The sequence below is a fragment of the Indicator indicator genome, chromosome 12 (genome assembly GCF_027791375.1).
Source record: "Indicator indicator isolate 239-I01 chromosome 12, UM_Iind_1.1, whole genome shotgun sequence".
Lineage (NCBI taxonomy): Eukaryota > Metazoa > Chordata > Aves > Piciformes > Indicatoridae > Indicator > Indicator indicator.
The window spans coordinates 6,399,789-6,421,001 of record NC_072021.1 but is presented as its reverse complement, the minus strand read 5'-3'; the positions used below and the strand labels follow the sequence as shown (position 1 = coordinate 6,421,001).

At 40.5% G+C, this 21,213-nt stretch overlaps 1 protein-coding gene across 1 annotated transcript in view; it reads right to left on the bottom strand.

Annotated features, from left to right (window-relative positions):
- Positions 1-20,725, bottom strand: part of RUNX1T1 (RUNX1 partner transcriptional co-repressor 1) — a 92,947-nt gene extending 72,222 nt beyond the window's left edge. Inside the window, exon 1 of the mRNA XM_054385510.1 lies at positions 20,638-20,725. Coding sequence (XP_054241485.1) covers positions 20,638-20,725 — 88 coding nt within the window. The remainder of the gene's footprint in view (positions 1-20,637) is intronic.
- Between the last annotated feature and the right edge of the window lie 488 nt (positions 20,726-21,213).

Here is a 21,213-nt window from a genome sequence, read left to right as displayed (position 1 = left end):
TTTGGAAGCCAGCTACTGCTTCAAGTGCAGAAGTTGTCTTGTGCACTTAGCTTTAGTCTGTGGCCTGGTAATGAGAGATTAGGCTTCAGCTGACTTGTGTAGAGTTATCCTACACTCAGATAGGCACTTGGAAGGGAAAAGAATGCAGCAAACTAGGGAGCTGATACAGGTACACAAGCAGGTACTGAAAAGGACCAGGTATCAGGTCTTCTACTCTACTTCTCTATTCAGACTTTGCCAACTGGCATATCACATCATTTTTGCATTTATTTTTACCCTGAATTGGTATTTAGGTTTTGTTCTGGTTTTGTTTTGTTGTTTTTTTTTTTAATCTTACCTACACAGGTTGCATTGTTTAGCAGGGTATGATGATTATGCCTTAAATACATGAGTGTGCAGCCCAAAATCTTCAAACCAAGGTGTGATCCATGCTAAATACTCTATGCACACCAAGAAAGCTTTAAACAGGAGCAGGGGAGACTTAGGTTGGACATCAGGAGGAAGTTCTTCACAATGAGAGTGGTGAAATACTAGAACAGGTTGCCCAGGGATGTGTTTTGAGGCCTCATCCCTGGAGACATTCAAGATCAGACTTGATGTGGCCCTGGGCAGCCTGATCTAGTTGGAGGTGTCCCTGGTGACTGCAGGGGGGTTGGACAAGATGACCTTTGAGGGTCCCTTCCAAGCCGATGCAATCTGTGACTCTGTGAAGCAGAAGCTCTGAAAAACTGATTGGTTTGTTTCTCTCCGGATAAGGATCTGAGTTGAAAAACACTGTCTTCATTCACAGGACAAGAGTGCTTGGGACCCTACTTAAATATATACATATATATCTATATACATAAACAGCTATCTCTGCAGCATGATCTGCATCCCATGGTGTATTAGCTACTTTCTATGCACATGTGGCACAATGCCACTCACTGCCCCATAGGTTGCAAACAAGAACAACCACACCATACAGACTTCAGAATTTATAACTACAGAAGAGAAGCTGAATGTTCATACTTTGCAAAGCAAGTCATCACACCCCAAACCCTATGATATGTGTCTGCGGAAGCTAGCCACCCACACTGCTCTTAGAGAAAGACCTTTCCACTCCTATCTGAATCCTGAAGAAGATGAAGTCATTATACAGGATGATTGGACTAATGATGCAAGGTTAACACTCGGACTTAAGTATTTGCAGACACATTTTTCCTGTTTGGCAGGAAACTTACTTTGTAAGACACAGAATTGTCCCAGTATCACAGCATAGCAACTGCAACTTAAACCAGAACAAGTCATTTAATGGACTGTGAGGAGACTTTTGCTGTATAACAGCATTTAGAGCCCTGTATTTAAAAAACAGGTGGATAATCCAAACCTACAGTTACTAGGACACTAACAGTTATGTCCATGGCAATTTTGTTTCTGTTCTTTAAACAAATCATCACTTGCAAGCACTAATGTTAAAACCAGAAAGCCAGTCTAGTACACGGTGGCTATAAATGCCATATCAATTTTCAGCAGATAATAAAGTCCATGTTTTACAATCAGCAATGCACTGTTTTACTACCCAAAATGTAAGCTAATAATATATAGCTCTGCTAAATGGAAAATGCAGATATGCTGTTAAGGAACAGGCTGGCTGTGAGATGATGGATCATTTCTGCTGGGACCTTCTTAAAGCTATGTGCAAATGTTTTGAAAATATCACATGATGTGGCCATGTGTTAAAAATTACAGCCAGTTAAGTTCTCTGCTAAGAAAAATATGTGGACAATTTATGAAATGCACTCCAGGATGGAGATATCTTAAGTAAAACCAGATTTTGAAAACAAACCCTTTTTTCTTTTTTTTTTTTTTTTTTGAAACATGAACTTAAAGGAAAAAAAAAAAAAGTTGCAGCCACATCTGGAGAGCAGAAGTAAAGAAAGGGTGGTCTGACCTAATACCAGGCCATCTTCTGAAAGAGCAGCATTATTTCTGGGCTACAATGACTGTGATCACTGATTGTCCTTTTAAGGAAACCATGCTGAATACTGCCATGGGCAATAATAAAGCATTTTGTAGGCCAACATCTGTTCTTTGAAAGTACTATAAAATGACTGATAGATTTGTAATGTTTTGTAAATAAAGTCCGGAATAAACAGTTCTGAAAAAGAAAAATCAAACCAGAAACAAAACAAAACCCAATCAACCAACCAAAAAAAAAAAAAGTCCCCCCCCCCAAAACCAAACCACATTCATAGTAATCAGACAAAGTGGTAGATATTGGAGTAGATTTGAACACTGCTCCCCCAGCATCAATCATTTAGAGATAAGCAGTTCCTAGAGTTCACCACATAAAATGCCAAAATGGTTAACTTGGTTACTGCAAGCTGCATGTTAAAGGGATTATCTTTCTAGAGACTTTTCTCAGAGTTGCAGCAGAGCCTTAGCAGAGCCCTGAACGGCTTTTACAGCATTTCATTAGGAAGCCCTGCTGCTGTTGCTCTGCCCTACCAGGGGAGTGAGGAGGTGAGCAGCCAGCCACAATTATAACAGCACCAGCAGTTTGTCTTTGAAGGGCAAATTTAGTTTGCGTAAAAGTGTTATCGCTACACATAAACCAGAACCTGTCTTTATTGCTTCCTGTTCTCTCCCTAAAAGAAGACTTCGGATGTCAGAATCACTAAAGAGATGCTTCTGAAATCAGGACTTCACACATACACAAAAGGCACTGACATAAGATCAGATTACATAAAAATACACAGCCTTTTAATCTCCTGTACATAATGTGCTTACTTTTAAAACACGGAATCTGCCCCAGATGGCTAATAATGCCCATTTGAAAAAACCCAGCACCACAATATTAAAAGGGCTAAAATATGCTGTGAACAGATTGAGAGGCAGTTCATCCTAGAGGAGAGTAAAAAAGTGCAGATGGGTGTCAAAAATAGCCAAGTGTCAGATCTGTTCAAGTATCTCCATTCTGGCACATGCTCCCAGTCACAGCTGTTAGTGTATTCTCTGTATCCAAGTGCAAGGTTTTCTAACACTCCGAGCTGACATTAAAACACACTTCTTGCTTGCTCCTGCTTCAAGAGAATGCTGGAAGTTAAAGATTTATTTAATGGTAAAGCTTAACGAGTATTGATAAGGGTATACATGTTCCTGAGCAGCATATGCCATCTTGATTAAAGATGCATGAAATTTTAACCAGCAGGTAGATTAAGTCATTTCAACGCCAAAGGCTGAAGAGGTTTGCAAAAACCTCCACTCTAGGCATTCTGACACGGTTTGCCAATAGCCCCAAAAAATGCACACAAGGATCAAACCTGGTAAGATTGGGTCATTTTACCACATTTAAATGGCTCAATAAAACAAAGAAACAGCAAACTGCACGAGGAGATGAGTTTCATACAAATACAAGGAAAACGTCGGTGGATTCAAATGATGCAGAATGCAGAGTTTCCCAAATTAATGAATCACCAGGATATTCCTAATGAAGACCAAGTTCCCAGGAATGTGTAACACATGCAAATCAAATTTGACGTTTCAAGGGTTAAATTGACCTTTCACAGTCCTCGGTTGTTACCTATGCAAATTAATTTGCCCATATTTCAACCACATAAATCCTCTTAGCTCTGCGCGGTGAGCAAACAGAGCCCACTTCCTTGTGACGACCAGAGGATCAGCAAACATACCAGCAGTGGAGTGTGACCCTGTATCAAAATCCTAAAAGGAAAACATTCTTCCAGCAACTGGCAATACCTACATGCAACTGTGGCTGCAGCAAACTGGCAGATACTGTTTCAAAACACCATCTGCGAGGTGCACAGACTCTCTGTGATCAAGCGTAGCCTCTTCTGCCTGTCCTAACCGAATAATCCACAAGACCCAGCCAGCTGTAGGATCTCTAGCCCTGTCTTTTTTTATCCAGAGACACAGGCTGCTATAATCAGGCACATGGCTTTCTTCAATCCTTACCAAAGGGGAGGGAAAGAAAACAGCAAACCAAAACCCAAACAAACCAACAACCAAACAAAACACACCAAATTCAACCCTCTTGGTAGTGGTCAAGCATCTCACAAAACCCCTCGGACAAATCACCCTGCCTAGAAGCAGCGTTTGCATTGGCAAGAAGACTTATCAATTAGACCAGCGAGCGTAAGATCCAAGGATAATATTTTCCTGAGGAAACCAACCTATTAAAATTTCCAGCTCTGCAGCAATTCCTCCAGTTCAGCAGATTTTTTTTTTAATTGTTTTATTTTGAACAAACATATTTTTCTGTGATCTGCGCCTGCTGACAGTTAAGGACCTATGGTTTAGGACAATGCTGGAAGAATTTGTTTTCTCAATCTCCTTCACTTCTCTAACGTAAACAGCTTTTCACAGAAGATCATTTCAGCTGATGGGCGAAGGCTGGGAATGATCTCTACCGATCAAATGTTTGCAGATTCCAGGCACAGCTGACAATCACCAAAGCCAGCCCGAAGCTGTATTTCTCTTTGCTACAAACGATCCCCGGTGCAGGCAGAGACCCGCATCCACAAAGCCGCTGACTTTCTGCTATTTCTATCCCTTTTCACTGAAACATCCAGTCCTGCTGCAAGTATCATCTCTGGCAGCTCCCTTGCACAAATTCCCCTCCCCCAAACACATACACAACAGAATTAGCATCCACAATCGCTCCATCCCTGTATCAGCTTGCAAATCACCCTCTGTATTAAAAGAGGAAGGAGAAAAAAAAATACTATATTAAAAAAAAAAAAAAACAAACAATTAGCATTTCCTCATTTAAAAGCGAAAGAGCTGCAATAATTTCAACTCACCAGGCATCCTTGGATAAAATATACCACACTGTAAATGGCTCTCTCCTAAAAGCAAGCTTATTTAGGGCTCAGTGCCTCCTGTTCTGGAATGAACAGAGAGAAGCAAGGAGGGCCATCAGAACTGGCTGTGGCAGCGTAGCTGGAGGCAGGATGCTGGGCGCGTGCGTTTGCCAGGCAAAGACAGATGGAGAGCTGACACTCTGTATTGCACTTGGAGCAGAAATGTGAATGATGACAGGAGCACATGTGGCCTTGAACCCAGCCCTGTCTCTTCAGGCAGAACAATGACAGGGATGTGTGTGCAAATTATCACAACCCCGGATCCCCTCAGCTGACTCCTTTTACTCTACCTTTCACACCAAGTTCCAGATGACCAAAGAATAGAAAGTAAAATGCAGAGTGATAAGCCAAACACTGAATTATTCATTTTTTTCTTTAAAAGTTAACCCTTTCTTCCGCTGACGACAATTAGAGACAAAAAGCATTGCTTCAGATCAGCTCTCCTCCCAAAGTGCAAACAAATTCACTCTTTAACAGCCACAGTTTTGCACTCCATAGGATTATATTTGTTTATGTAGCTGGAAATTCCAAATACACACAAGGACATGAGAGAGTCGTCGTTCCCCTCCTCTTCCCCTCCCCACACTTTTGTCATTATTATTCTGTTTTACTATAGCGAACAGAGTATCAAAATCATTCTCTTTCTCAGATTCTCAGTAGTATGTGTAAAATAGAACACACTTAGAAAGCAGACCACTTTTATTTTACTATAGTGCTTTTAACCCCCTGGGATTCCTGCATTGATACGTTCCAAACATTTGCACAGCTTACTCTCCTTTACCTTGCGTGGTGATCCATGGGGGATGAAAACAGAATCTTCCCTGTAAACCATTTTCAAAAGCTAAACAATCATGTCCTCCCCATTTCTGGTTTTGCACACCCCTTAAATGTTTATCCTTCACATGAAAAACGTATGCCTGGCTAGGTTCAATGCACTCTTCCCTATTAAGCTTTAATGGACACCATGATACATAAAACTACAAGTCTTTGTTACAGTGCTTTATCTAAAGCTGGCTATTTTCTTCTCAGCAGTCCCTCTTTAGTCCTTTGTAAAACATCTTTGCCTCTTAGGAGAAACATATGCCTGACTCACATGCCTTCTGTGGCTCATATAGCCTTGCACAAAATTCCAGGCACAAGGAAAAATACCTTCCTTTTTAAAACTCTCCTCCCATTTAGCACTTGCAAAAGCTTCTCCCTTTAGTAACGACCATTTCTCCAGTAATTAGCATCCAAGTCCGGGTTCTGACTTTGCCTCTGCAGCATACATTTAAAGCAGTGATTCTCAGCCAGACCTTGGGAAGCTGCATTCCTGTCAGTGTAAGAATCATCCTTTTGTACTTATTTATGCATCCCCCTGGTTTTGTGCTGTGCCATCTTCTGCCTCTATTACGCACAAGCAACTCTGCTTGCAGGCCTTCCTCTTCCTTCCTCTAGCTGCCACAGAGCCTGATAAAGATCTATTTAGGAAAAGGACACACATGCAGAATTAAGCACAAAATAACAACCCTTCCAATGTCCAGATTGAGCTCATGAATATTTCTCACTTAAAGCAGGTAAGGCACTTAATTTACTGCTATCTCCACAATAACTTTGCGACATTACCCGAGCATCACCTTTAAGCTTCACTTAAATAGGAGAGAGCCTCCAAACACAGGACTGGCAAATTCAATGCAATCAGAGCAGCCCCAGTAAACATCCTGGCAGTCACAACCTAACGTCTCTGCTACTTGAGGCAGGTCTTTTCTTCATCTGTGGCAGATAGCTGCTGTAATGAAGTTCTCTCTAATGGATTTTTGAGTGTCAGAGAACTCAAGAGAAACACCAAAACATGAAAGCGTTTTCATGACAGACTGCTTTTGTGGAGGGGAGAAAAGCACAGGGGGGAAAGGGAGAAGAAACAAGGAAAAAGGAGGACAAGCAAAGCTTGCACCACTGAGGCCTTTAAAGAATTTACCATTCTCTTTGTTTTATTATTTGATGCACTATTTAAAACCAGTCAGCTAGTACTGCATTTGCTGTGTTGTTTTTTCTTCTTTAATGCCACACTCTACATGAAGGGAAAAACATTTTCACAGTCGGAAATGCAACCTTTCATCAACATAGATGCAGCCTGAATCGGCTTCAGAGTAGAAAGTAATGTGTCAAAGGTATGAGGCGTTTTAATAAAACGGAACAATATTCGCTCTTAAAAGAAGGTCTTAATATCAGTACATTGTAAATCCACAGACCACAGCTCACGAAATTGAACTTCCATATGCTGTGTGATTATGCATCTTTTTTTTTCTGTGTGTAAAAAGCCTTTTTAAGCTGTTATCTGACTACAGTAATTGCCACTTAAATTGATCCACGTCAACAAAACCTGGATCCCTGGAGATTCTCACCTAGAAGTCTGCTCGTGGAAGGGGCTAACAGAATGCCTGTGCATCTGAGACTACTTCAGCATTTTCTCAAGCAGCCAGCTGCATGAATAGTTTTCCCCTCTCATTATTTAATACACTGAGGCAGGCTGCAACCCATTTGGCAGTCCTCCCTGAATAAATATCTGTGGGTATTTATTCGCTTTGCCCTCCCCACCCCCATTTTTAATGCAGTCACTTTAAAGCTTGCCCTAACAGTTTTTGCACCCGGTCTGACATTTTAGCAGGCCAAGCAAAGGTGGGCAGCCCACTGCTGTAAGACAGTTTTATTCTCAGCTAAGAAAGGAACAGCAGCTATTTTAACGTGGGAAGAATTCTGCTGTATCCCAAGAGTCACTACCATGTGAAAGACCAAAATGAAAGGGATACAAAGGGAGTGAAAAATCCAGAAGACCATCTTTGGCCAGTTACTTTATGGTGTATAGTATGTGACACCTTCCTGGGTGGGAACCAGTTCCTTCTTTGACAATCATGCAAAACACTTTACAAAATTATTTTAAATAATCCTCCACACTCCTAATTTTGAAAATGGGCATAGAGGGCAAAAACCACTCCCCATAGTTACATATTTGAAGGGGAAGAAAAGATTTAATTCAGTTGATGATGTAAGGGGATGAAAACATGGATCTGATGGAAAAGAGAAATTCCATACAATCCCCCTTTAGAAGTACAGAGGTTGCGTTTTGCACAAACCTAGCTTAGTAACAGGGCCTGGAAGTCCACTGAAACACATCTGTAGTTAATGAAAGCTCTCTATTAACGGTGAAGGAAGAATTTAACTCAAAGCTTTTCTGTAGGACTTCTCAACTTCCCACTCTAGTTCTAGCAGACTGTTGTGATACATTGTGACTTCACACAGTGGGTATTAAGTGAGTTAATTCAAAGGAGCTGAAACCTCATTGATCCTAATTGAAAGCAATACACCCAACCAAATAGTTTTCTACCCCATCTGCTCTGGCCTGCCACCAGCTATTCAATACAAGAGAATTAATAGTTTCAGATATTCTAACCGACCCAATAAAAGCACTCATTTAAGCAGGACTGCATTAACAAAGTGAAAAACCAAGGGCAAAATGGGTTCAAATGGAGCATTTTACTCCTAGTTGGCTTTAACAAAGCTGAATAATGCTTATTCTGACTTTTTATGTGCAAGACTTGATAAACTGAATGCGAAGGCACTCAATGATCAGTCAACGAGCATTGATGAATGGTCATTAGGACCCCCCCAATCTCAGGGAAGGCCATTCCACAAAGTGGCACACCAGCTTGAAAGGGCGGACTCACTAATGTCCAGATTTCCCCGCTTGCTTGTTCCACTTTCACTTTCAGACCACTGGCCACCAAATGAGGCTGACATATTGGAAAATAATCTTTTATGGGCGAGTGGTAAACAAAAATGGAGGCATTAGCTGGGCTTTCAAATTCAAATCTCCTAGTTTTGTCAGCCCCCAAACGTTTTGATTTTCCACCCAGCTGGAAGCTATTAGTGTTTTCTTAAGGCATCCCACTGACAGGGCAAACCCACCTAATGTGTGAGCTGTAGAGCTGATGGGGGGGGACGGGGGACGACCACTTCTGGATGCTTTCTGAACTTTATTCAGTTGATTGTCCAGGCCAAGAACAGTAAAGGCAACATCTTCAGGAGGAGCTCGCTAATTTCTGATTGCCCAGTGTCTCCTATCACCTAGTCCAACAGTATTCCACCTGGGACTGGAATGGATACCCTCAGTATGACTATTTCCATGACATTCTACTTAGCCATCCGTTCTTTCTACTGCACTATCACAAAAGAGCTCAAGCTAATAAAGAAGGACAGTGCTTTATAAACTCCCAATTCTTTGCTAAGAAACAGAATTAAAATATTGCACTAAGATATGTTCTTATCTGTTAACAGGAGCGTTTAATGCATGCAACACAAAACGTTTGCCAGATAACACTAAACATTTCCCTGAGCATTTCCTTATTGGCAAAGCTTTCTGGACTTCTGAAAAATTACAAATGGGACCCTACAACATAGATAGCTTGGTGAAACACAGCCTAATTGAGATTACCTACACAAATAACAGTTGAATATTTGACTCCCAGCTACAGCCACCAAGCTGGGAAGAAGATTTTCTAGGTTGTCTAAGAGAAACTGTTCAATATTATACCTCTACTACTGGACTAAAATCATTTGAGGTGAGAAAACATTCATCTCTTTTTTTACAGTTAAAACTGAAAAGTCACATAATTTCAATGGGATAATCAGAAATTATTCCTCTAAAGTGGATTTCAAATAATCTGTTAAGAAACCTTGGCTTTTCAGATGGATCAGATTTGGCAACATAGATTGCCTATTGCTTTATGATCAAAAAAAAAGAAAAAAGTGAAAAAAAGAAAAAATTCATCCTTGATGAACGCTGCCAAAAATCCCAGTGGCATTTCAGGTTTTAAAACACTGACAATATAGATAAAGATCTATTATAGGAGAAGAACAGTTCCACCAAAAAGTTAATGGACTCAGAATGAAGGACAACTTAGGCTTCAGGTCTTAAAGAATGCATGGCATGTCTGCTCTCTGCACACATTTTAGTAACAAAATACATACATATATATGTGTGTGTGTGTATGTATACGTATACCTGTTTTGTTATTTATTTCTTTCACTTGATCTGGGCTAAACCAAGTTTTGCCTTGCATTTTTAATTACAAAATTTTCTATAATGTAGGTAATGTAAATTAGAATTGACTGTTAATTTCTATCCTCATTCAGACTCAAAGGAATGTGAAACATAACCATCTAAGCATAGACACCATTGATGGAGTTAAAAAAAAAAAAAGATTTGATATTATCCTCATTCAGACTCAAAGGAATGTAAAACATAACCATCTAAGCATAGACACGATTGATGGACTTTAAAAAAAAAAAATTTGATTTGATATTATTCCTGAAAGGACACAAGAAAATACCAAAGATGTTGTCTCACTGACAGGAGAAAGAATACATTCAGTGTGACCTGGTGAAGTCTGGATGAGAATATCTTGTCCTGCTGAAATGGGATCATATTTTAAGACTAGGAAAAAAAAAAAAAAAAGGAAAGAAAAAACTAAACCAAGCCAAACCATTTCAAGCCATCAGCTGCTTTTTCACTTGAAGCTCAGGGTGTTTGCTCGTTTAACATGGGTAGGGAAACTCCTCCTGCTGTAGTATATTAACCCTAGTTTTGACCTCTAATCGATGTCTTTTCAATGCATAGGATTTTCATAATAAAGATAACGTGAGAGCATATTTGTGTGAAAGCCTATCTATCACTAGCCATAAATTCCAGCCTTGCATTTTTCTTTGTAACACGTCAATATTTGTGACACTAACTAAACATATTTTATTCATTTGACAAGGACTGTTACATTATATTGAAAACTTTTGTTTCAATGTCACCACCTCCCCGTTTTGACTGATGGCGAGTTAGTTTTGTTAAAGCGCAAGGGGTGATAGCGTATGCTCCAGTGAACTTTCCCTCCTCTCAGCACCAGAGACAAAAACCTGCAGCTCTGCTCTGTGCTGGCAGCCATCTGGCCAGCTTTCTCTCAATGCCTGCCCCACACCACACTGCAGGCAAAATTTCAGGGCTCTAGAGCTCTGTGGAGCTATTCATGACATACCAATTTCACATTTTCTGCTTGTAGGCTTGCAACAATAAATGCTAATGAGGACTATGAATGACATTTTTAAAGACAATAAAAAGGTCTCCAAATCCCTTGCATATGGAGACACTATTTTCTAAACTTCACCTTCTGTTAGGGAGCCATTATACTCTAAAGGAAAAAAAAAATAACCTAAGGAGAACAATGAGATGATCAAAGCATAACCGAGTCACTACGAATTCCAAAGAAAACAATGTTTGTAAAGCCAGCTAATGACAGGCAGGTTTTATGCCCATGCTCGGCAGCAACACTTCAGCCCAGGATCTCTCCTCTTCAATAGCACTGCTGCTCACCACCAGGGCTCACAAATTGGAGGCGAAACCATAGCAAATCCTGGCTTTCACTGATCACATCTAACCCCACAAGCCATAGATTTGGACTTCTTAATTATTAATCTCTAGATGAGTCGGGAGTAAACTATTATCATTAATTGATTCAGAGTGCCAAGCTTTCATAGACCAAGTAGTGGCCAAGAGAAATGATCAAATTTTAATGCTTTCTTTCCCCAAATCTGCCTTCTGCAGTGCTATTGCTACTCCAAAAATTGCCTTCAGTCTTCTTACTGTTTCAGACCTAATTAAAGCCAGCTTCCCCTTATTAGCAAGGATTAAAACCACTTTCAGGAAAATCCACCAGGTGGAGCACATACACAGCAAGACAAAACCCATTTGTGCTCATTCTGCCATTAGCAACAAGGGAAGAAATGTTTTCTGTGGAAATATTCTTACCTCTTGACCCGCCTTCTTCACCATTTTGTCATGTATTGATCAATTTGTACTCATTTGCTACATTTAGAGTGGTACAAAAGCTTTGTTCAAAGGGGCTGGGATACAAAGCTATTGTTGCTGTGCCATTGTACAGCATGTTAGCGTTTGCTATTAATGCTTTTATTTTAGTATGATATCTGCCAACTACTGTGCAATTTCAAGAGTGCCATGAATGAGGACTGTAAATAAATATCTGAGCACATCTAGGACAGCAAAGCATCATTTCCCCATTGAAAGTATTTGCTTTCCAGAACCAGGTGAGAAAGCCACTTTCCTCATCAACTCCTTTCGCTTTTCCTGATGAATGAGAAAGTCTAATGACATAAAGGCAGGGGGCATCTTTTTACATGATGAGAACTAAGTCCTAACAGAAAAGTGGTTATGGATGAGTCCTCTCACAGTTATAATAGGACAACCCACTGGCAGACCCTGTAATAATTGTTAAAATGGCAAAGCAATGTTACGAAGTGAACTGCTCTAATGCAGTACAGTGTCTCAAAACACAGCAGAATCAGTGCACAGGCTCATTTCACCCTAGGTGATGGAAATGCATTATTATTTGTGAGTGACAAAGGAAGGTACTGGTTTTAGTCAAAGAAATTTTTCCTTTCCACACATCATATTTTTCTCTCACTTTTCCATTTAGTACCCTCTGTCTTCTCTCTGCCATTATGTTTACTCCTACATTCTTGATTCTGGGGCCACCTCACCCTGCTACACACCTCCCTTCTCCAATCCACTACATGACTTATCTCTCTGCTCCTGATGCTTTGGACATTGATCCTCTCCCATCTCTGCTAAGCCCGAAAGCTAGAAGTTCCAGAATATGAAGCTGTATGTACTGCCATAAAATATTACCCACAATTAACACATAAGTGAAAGGTCAACCACCAGCACTCTAATACCGAGGAACAATCACCATGACAGTTTGGTTTCCACTACAAAACTGAGTAAAGTGCAATTGGAGGAGCACACCGTGCTCCCTGAAAGCATAATGTGTTGACACAAGCTTTGTGCTTTTTGCCTGACCCAGACAAATCCCATCATAGCTAAGGAAAATTAAGACAGAGAATTTCTGTTTCTTTTGGAAAGGGGAGGAGCCTTGAGGAACATGGGCCTTTAAATATTGTTTCATTTTTATCTAACTATGTTTGACTCCACATGGTGCTTCATTGTAGCCATTTAGAAGAGAAGCAGAAGAATGCAGAGGTGATTATGAAGTGGAATTTCATACCAAGAGCAAATTACACCACTTCATACTAGGAGAACATCTGCAAAGGGCAGCACTAAGTGTTTGGGCATAATACAAGGTGCCAGTTTTAATAAAGCCCGTGAGAACTCTCCTTAAGTAAGACATTCACAACAGAGACTTGCAGAGGTGCCTCAGATAGGTACTTTTTCAAACAGAATGATTATTTAAACCCATTATTTCTGAGGCATTTTTGAGGTAGCAACCATAGATTAAAGGCCGTAATTTCCTGCCATTTTCAGAGACACGCTAGACGCTTGATGGGAAGAAGGAAAGACAGTGTGGTTATTATTGTCACCACATGTCCACAGAGAACTTCCTTTTACTATGCTGCTGGTTGAGGTGGACACTGGTTAGGTAGAGGTCATGGACAGTGCATTAGATTATAAACTCTGCAAAATCACAAGGGCATGTCAAACACTGCAAGGAGGGACTTGCAAATGTTTAACTAACAGCAGTTTTATACAGATACAAAATTTCCTTTACGTGTACAAATCACATGGGAACATGGCACCGATCACAGGGCATAAACCGTCCCTTTGGAATCCTATAGTTACAAGCAATGCTCATTTAAACCATGGCTTCTTTACAGTATGAAGGGATAAAAGATATTTAAACCTACCTAAGTAATTCACTTTTACTTCAAGGTACCTTTACACCAGAGTAGTCTAAAGAGTTCATAATGAAGAAGGGGGTCTGATTCTAAAGGTGATGGATTATGTACATATTTAAGAGTTTATTAGATCACAATTATTGATCTGATACACTGTAACAGCTCTTTTGTTGCACCATCCCCTGCAAATCCTTCTTAGAGGATTAGTGGCATAATAGATCATAATGACTCTTCTGGTCCCACTGCACTATCATTGACTCCCAGCTGCATATGCCCACTGAAGGCTATCCTCTATTAATGAAGGGTCCCCAGAACCTTTTCCTCGTACTGTTTGCATACAAGAAGAAAAGTACATCCTTAAATCTGTATTACAAAATCTTAATGCAGTATAAGCAGGGAGAATACAAGTTACTGCTCAAAAGTCTCATCAAGTACCCAAAATGTCCTCCAAGACTGCAGGTACAACTGTACAGACCGGACTGAAAACCTTCAGCATACAAGAAAATGAAATCTTATTACCTTTCAGCTCTCCTTCTGCACAAATATCTTTCTTGGACCAACTTCTGCCCACCACAATAAAAGGCAACAGTCACATGCTACACTCATTTTTGCTGCAAAGCCATTTAGTTATGTTCCCTCCCTCAACTACTTGTGCCTTGTGACCTTAAGTTCTACCACTACAACTATGATCAGCGCTGTGCTTTAAAATAAAGTATCAAAATTATCTAAATAAGAGCCATAATCTTCATTTATCATTCAAACAGGAAGTCATACTTAAGTCCTCACAAGTAAAACCGAAGTATTCAAGACTTTTAACCAAATGAACTAAATTAATATCTTTCAGGTATAAGCCTGAGCTTCACATGCTGATGAACACTTTCCATCTACAAGCCTGAGCCTGCCTCATACACCCACACCCTCAGCCGGTGGCCGGTGGCCAGTGGGATGACCTTGATAAGCAGCATCTACAACAAGCAAGGACCACAAACTGACACTGTCCCAGCATTTTAAGTTGTAACACCAAACTGAACGTCTAAAAAAATCACATGGATAGTGTGAATGGAAGCACTGACAGCTGCCACCACTGGTTTAACTGGCCATGCCAGAACAAACACTGGCTCGCTTTGAATCCATGGGATAAATAACCTTGCCAAGCATGCTGAAAATTAAAAACTTAAAATGCCAAGAATGATGATTATGTTAATGATCATTACACAAATAACCAACATTTTCAAATGTTTATTTGCTGCATAGCACAAACTCCACCTGAAAGAGCTTAACTTCTCAGAAGATTTTACCTCTGAAAATAAGAGGTTGAGCAAGGGGAGAAAGAATATAGCAAAAGGGGAAAGCCACAAATTCAGAAGCAAAAGAGTTAACCTGTTTTGTTTCAGTCAGTGTTATACCAATGCCAAAAGACTAAAAAGGGCCAAATTTTTGTTTCATTATTATTCTTTAAAATAAATTAAAAAAAAAAAATCAGGCCTATCTGTCACAAGGTTGTCTGGGCTGGAAGAACCGGCAGGAACCTCAAATTCCTGACCAAACCCTGTTCCACACAATGCCTCCTGAATGGAAGGAACCCAGGCCCGGCAGAGATAGCCTGCTGTCAGGAACCGGCCCTGACGTGTGCGGGCAGACGGGGCTGGCCTTGCAGGATGTCAGAGCAGCAAACTGCTGCTCGAGATACTGGGCTTTCACACACTCCCAGCCTGCATGTTTTGCTCTTCAGGTAATTAAACAAGGAAACGGGGCTGATGTGTACCAGTTTGACCCCTGCGCCGCGGCTCCGCGGCTCTGCTGATCGACTTCCGCACGAACCGCCTCGAGCACCGAGAGGGCCCACACCGAGCGCTGCAACAAAGCCTCCTGGAAATACCTACTCCAGCCTAGCCCTGGGGTTTTTTCTTTTTCGTTTTTTTTTTTCTTTTCCATTTAAGAATGGCTAAATTACTTGCTCTGTTCCACACGCCTTGCTGCTTGCTCATAAAAAGAAGGGGGAAAGGCAAGAAATGAGTATTTTGGGGTAGCTATCCTTCAGCCAGACACCCAAAATATTAGACAGAAAGATGAGGCAAGGAATTCCCACACGAATACTTCGGCTAAGGTCATCACTCAGAATCAAAAAGATCTTGAAAAGAGTTTCCTATTCACCTAACGAACTACCAGACATAGATTTATTAAGAAAGAAAATTATCCTGATTTAATTGTTATTGAGGAGTATTTTGTCTTCCAAGAGGGCAGAAATCACAGGATCCAGCTTAAGAAAAACAGACCAGTGTTTTCTCTCTCTTTCCCCCCAAATTTAGGAAACAAGAAAAGGAAGGTGTTACCACCTGTACACAGTGAAAACCCTACACAGACTGCTGCTCTATGACAGACCTACTTTCTATGCTGTTTAAAGGCTATTTAAACAATTTTTTTTAAAGAAAAAGGTAACATATTCCTATTTCTTTCTAAAAAATCCACAGAATAGAATACTGGCTGAAAAGAGAAGAGCCCAGGAGAAAGAGTAGTACAAAAGCATGCCTGCTTGCCTGTGTTCAACACAAAGAACATTAAATGAAAACAACTGGCATGCTGCCAAATTCCTATACAGGCAAAGAGATTCAAATAAATTGATTTCACGCATCACACTGACCTGGGATCAATGAGCACTGCTACAATACACTTGCTGCTCCATGTGGGGCAAAGCCCATTAATGTTATCAGAGTCACAGCACATAACCAAAAGTGGGGGGGCAAAGAAGAAAAAAAGGGAAAAAAAGGAAAAAAGAAAAAGAGAGAAAGAACCCAAACTCTGCAAACTGAGGAGAAAGAAAACAAATCACTTTGAAAAAAGGAACTTCAGCTTTAGCTGGAGTGTTTGGTTTCAGTTTACTAATAAATATATCATATTGTGAGAGCTTGTCCTCTGCTCACCTCCAATGTTTCAAACACTGTATTTTCAAATTAAAATAAATACTAATGTCACACACACACTCCCCTTACATTCTACTTTTAACACAATTGTTCTCAAACTCTGTTATTCTCCTGCAAATTTCCTCTCTTCCCCATCCACCAGTATTTTATATAGATTATGGATTATTTTCTTTGTACTTCAAAACCTGGATTCCTGCCCAGGATACTCTTACTCAGAAAGTAAACTAGAGAAATCAGCCAGTGCTCTCAACTGGTCCAAGTCAACCTGACCTACAGAGAAAAATGCTTTATTTGCAAGGCAGCAAGGAGCAGATCCCAGGGTTCCATTGCACCCAAGCACACTCCCTCATCAGGAGGCATTCTCTCCAAACCAGAGTATTTCAGATTTCGCTTTCTTACTATGTGTGAAGTAACCTACGTGTGCCCTGGAGTCTCTTCTTATCAGCCCGGCTTTGTTTTTCATTAAACTCTCTCGCACTCCAATCAAGAGCAACACCAGCAAACCACAGGTGTGCACCACATGAGCAGATGAATATCTGATTGTGAGCTGTGTAATGACAATTCACTGTCTATAATACACTCGTCCCCTTCTGCATCTGCGCTGTGCTAGAAGGGGGCTTATTCTTTCAATTTGTACTCTTTAAGATACACAGCTAAGCAAACAATTGTTTTGAGGATAAAGAAGGAAACCAGGAAGAGTTTGCAAGAGCAAAAGATGGATGTGGATGAAAAAAAAAAAAGATCTCAAAAGCATAAGCATAGGAAAGTAGCTTAATGCTACGAGAGGACGCTGCTTCAAGGAGATGATAGACTCAAAGTTCTTTTATTTTGCTTTTTATTCAATTTTGGTTTCAAATAGTCAGTCAAATCTTCTTGGGCACAGTAAAGTCCATATTACAGCAAGCTCTAGAGGTGCTGGCCTCATCTCTAATCACTCATCCCAGTTTCAGTGTGGAGAAATGCTAATTTCTTGGCCTTTTAAGACTTGTTTAGCCTGGAGAAGATGAGGCTCAGGGAAAACCTTATTGCTGCTTACAACCACCTGAAAAGAGGTTGTAGCCAGGTGGGGATTGGTCTCTTCTCCCAAGCAACTTGCAACAGAACAAGAAGACAGAGTCTCAAGCTTTGCAGGGGGAAGTTTAGGCTTGGTCTTAGAAAGAAGTTCTTCACAGAAAGATAGATTGTCCATTGGAATGGGCTGCCCAGGGAGGTGGTGGGGTCGACGTCCCTGGAGGTGTTTAAGACAGACCTGGATGAGGCACTTAGTGCCATGGTCTGGTTGATTAGTTAGGGTTGGGTGATCAGGTGGTGTGGTGGTAGGCCATGACACATGGCCCAGTACAAATCCAGACAGGCCTCAAGACGTCTAGACAGGTCCTTTCTCTCTCCTCCTTCCTGCCACAACAACAGGGCAAGGCGGGAAAAGGAACAAAGGGGCCAGGCCCTTGCCTGTCTGGTAAACAAGATGCCAGCTGGGGTCAGAGCACGAAAGCTGCCCCAGATACGAGGTCCTGGCCTCTGCCTTTTATGGTCATATCCTGGCAGAAGACTTTCCATTGGGTGGCTGCATGTTAGCTTTGGTGCCCCATTGGACCAGGTGACCTCTGGCATTTTGTATATATGCAAGTGGCTGGGTAGTCTAGGGGCTTCTGCTCAAATCGGCTTTTTGCTCAGATTGGCTTCTGCTCAGATCGCCTTTGCTCAGATCCACCTTCCTCAGATCCCCCTTGCTCAGATCCACCTTGCTCAAATCTGCTGTGCTCAAGCCTTGCTCACATCTGCTGAAGCCTTTCCTCATTTCAAGCCTTGTCATCTCCAGTGTCCTGCCTTGCTCCGAGTGCCTGGTCCAGAGCCCTAGGATAAAGCCTGAGCCTCCAACTGGATTATAAACTGACAAATTCCCACTCTAATCCTCATGAGTAAACCCTGGCCTGATCATATTTTCCTAAGGGTTATTGGTTGGCCTTTGGTTTATAAGTGGGTGAAGCTATTTGTGTCATAGCTTTTTCCAGTCTCTGAACTCTCTAAATTGTGTCAAAATTGCCACAAGCATCCTGGAAGAATTCACGACCCAATAGAACCTGTAAATAATTATATCAGTTTTGTACATAGTTTTGGGGTGGGTCTTTGGGAAAAATAAAAATAACTATATTTTATAATTCCCGCCTCGTTAATTTAACCCAAAACTAATACAGGTGGACTTGATAATCTTGGAGGTCTCTTCCAGCCTGGCTGATTCTGTGTGATTCTTTGTAACTATAATTTTTGAATGTGTGACAAACATACATCCAGATGTAGGTACATCATTTCAAGTCACTTGATTTCAAGTAAATATCAAAGAATGCCCAATCTAAAGACCTAACAATTGCTAGCTGCCACTGATCACTCTTCTCCTATAAAGAGCTACAAAGCAATTTTGGATTACCCTCATCATCGAGGTGAAAACTATACAACAGCATTACCTCTGTAAATTGGGGATGTGTTTTGGTCTAAGGCTACAGTGAGAGAATCATTTGGTACAGAGCAACTTCACAATGGTAGAGGCGTCCCTGCACCCAGGTAATACCGGCAGCCTGACTTGCCCAGTGCTTCATGTGCTGTTTCCTCCCATTTATGAATATTTCAGTAGTACAACTAGATCATTTGGACTTCATAAAGATGAATTGAATTTCAGTCATATTAATTCCCTCTTTCTATAAAAATGAATACTATTAGGAAACATGCCTTTCTCCTAAGTTGTAGGAAATTTCCATTATCTTGCACGTGCTCTGACAGCAATAAAGCACAATAAGCTTCCCATTAGTATGCCAGCGCTGCGTGCTTCAGGCATGAAATCTTTAGTTTTACATTTATTTATTTTCTAAATCCTTTACGGCAACCCATATGGCAAAAGAAACCCACCAACAACCACCTGTACAAGCTACAAAAGCACTTAAAAAAACCAGACTGTAGGTAGAAAAAAAGACTCAGTCAGAAGCTATACACTGCTACATTAGTAAATCAAAAATGCAAGAAGCAGCCCTGCAAGATTATCCATTCTTTTCCAGTGCTGCCTGTGTACAGGAAGGTCCCAGAGAAGCATTTACTTCCTTAAAACTGAGCTAGGAAGTCGAATTAGAATGCAAATTCATTTTTAATAGGATTTAATTTTTAAAAAGCACGTTCACAGTGGTGCACAAAACCTCAGCACCAGCCCCTTGCCACAACATGATGTGCAGAGCCTCCTGCTGCTCTCTCAGCTGGGTTTCATCTCCTTTCCACATCCCACAAACAGGGCAGCATGGGCTCTGGCAATTTGGGCTGGGTGACAAGTGATACAATCAAGGCATAGTTGCTTGCAAAATTAACCGGAGCACAGTCTAGACTACTTAGATACTCTTCCTTTTACTTTGATACCATTCTCTATCAAAGTTATGTCACAGGCAAAATGGTCCAGCACTGAGAAAGACAGTATCCAAGTGGTGGAAAGCACTTCAAATCAGTTCAGTAGCTTCTTGCCATCTAGAGAAACCATTTTGAGAGAAAAAGAAAGGTAGCAACAGTAAAGACTGGAATGATAGTTGGTTATCTAGAAATTTTGTTCTGCCATAGCATATTGAATTTTCCAGCATGAAAAAAATCTTTGCACATAACAGCATAAATATCCATTCTCATCTCAGTCAAATTTCTCACAGATTCCCCATGCAATGAGTTTACCAGAGGCTTCCACTAAATTACAAACACAACCATTTTGCCAAAGTGATTATAACTCTCCCTTATCCCAGTTGCAAATATTGTTCCAATTCACAGCTCAGGAAACTGAACATTCTTACTATATTCATAGCCCAGCCATGTAACACTGACATGCAACACAAAGAGCACATATATCACCAAACCCACAAAAAACACAGTTACAAATTTCACATATATGTACTTTTAAGCTAAGGAAGGTTTAGAAAAGTCATCACTGAGGGATTTTATTGGCATTGCTGTACTCCAGTGATACTGAATGGAAGACAGCACCTTCATTGATTTAGGCAGACTTATTTTTTAATTACAGTTTACAAGGCAAGGTACAGATGCTAAAAATAACTTCTAAAAGGTATGCACATTGCAAAATCAAATATTTTTCTGTTCCTTACCTTGGCAAATTTCAAAGTTCCCTTTTTTCCGGCAGTCACCTATCACTAAACTCAGTGCTCTCCAAGTGTTTCTTTTGACAGATATCATTCTCCACCAACCGCTCTGCTAATTTCCTCTTCCCTTTTCTGACTGGGACAGATATTATGTTCACCAGCCCAGAGATCAATCTTTTCTATTGACAACAACAAATGAAAAAGAAAAGAAAGGGGAAAAAAAATGAAAAGAAAGGAGAAAAAAAAAGGAAAAAAAAGAGAAAAAAATAAAAAAGAAAAAAAAAGAAGCACATATCACAGGCAGTTTGAAGCACCACACCCCTTCATTTGCATGATAATAGTAGTCTTAAATAAAAAGGTAAGACAGAAATGCTATCATTTTGAATAAATTACCCATATTTTCTTAGTTAATAGAAAGTAGTACTTTAAAACTGTATTAATTCTTTGACAAAAGCTGTTTCAGAAGTTGCTCATTTAAAACAGTTCACGACATATAAAGGGCAGCAAAGTAAGGGCAGCAAAGTAAGGGCAGCCTGTATTCTACCACGAAAACCACTATTAGCTAATTCTGTTAAAATGCTT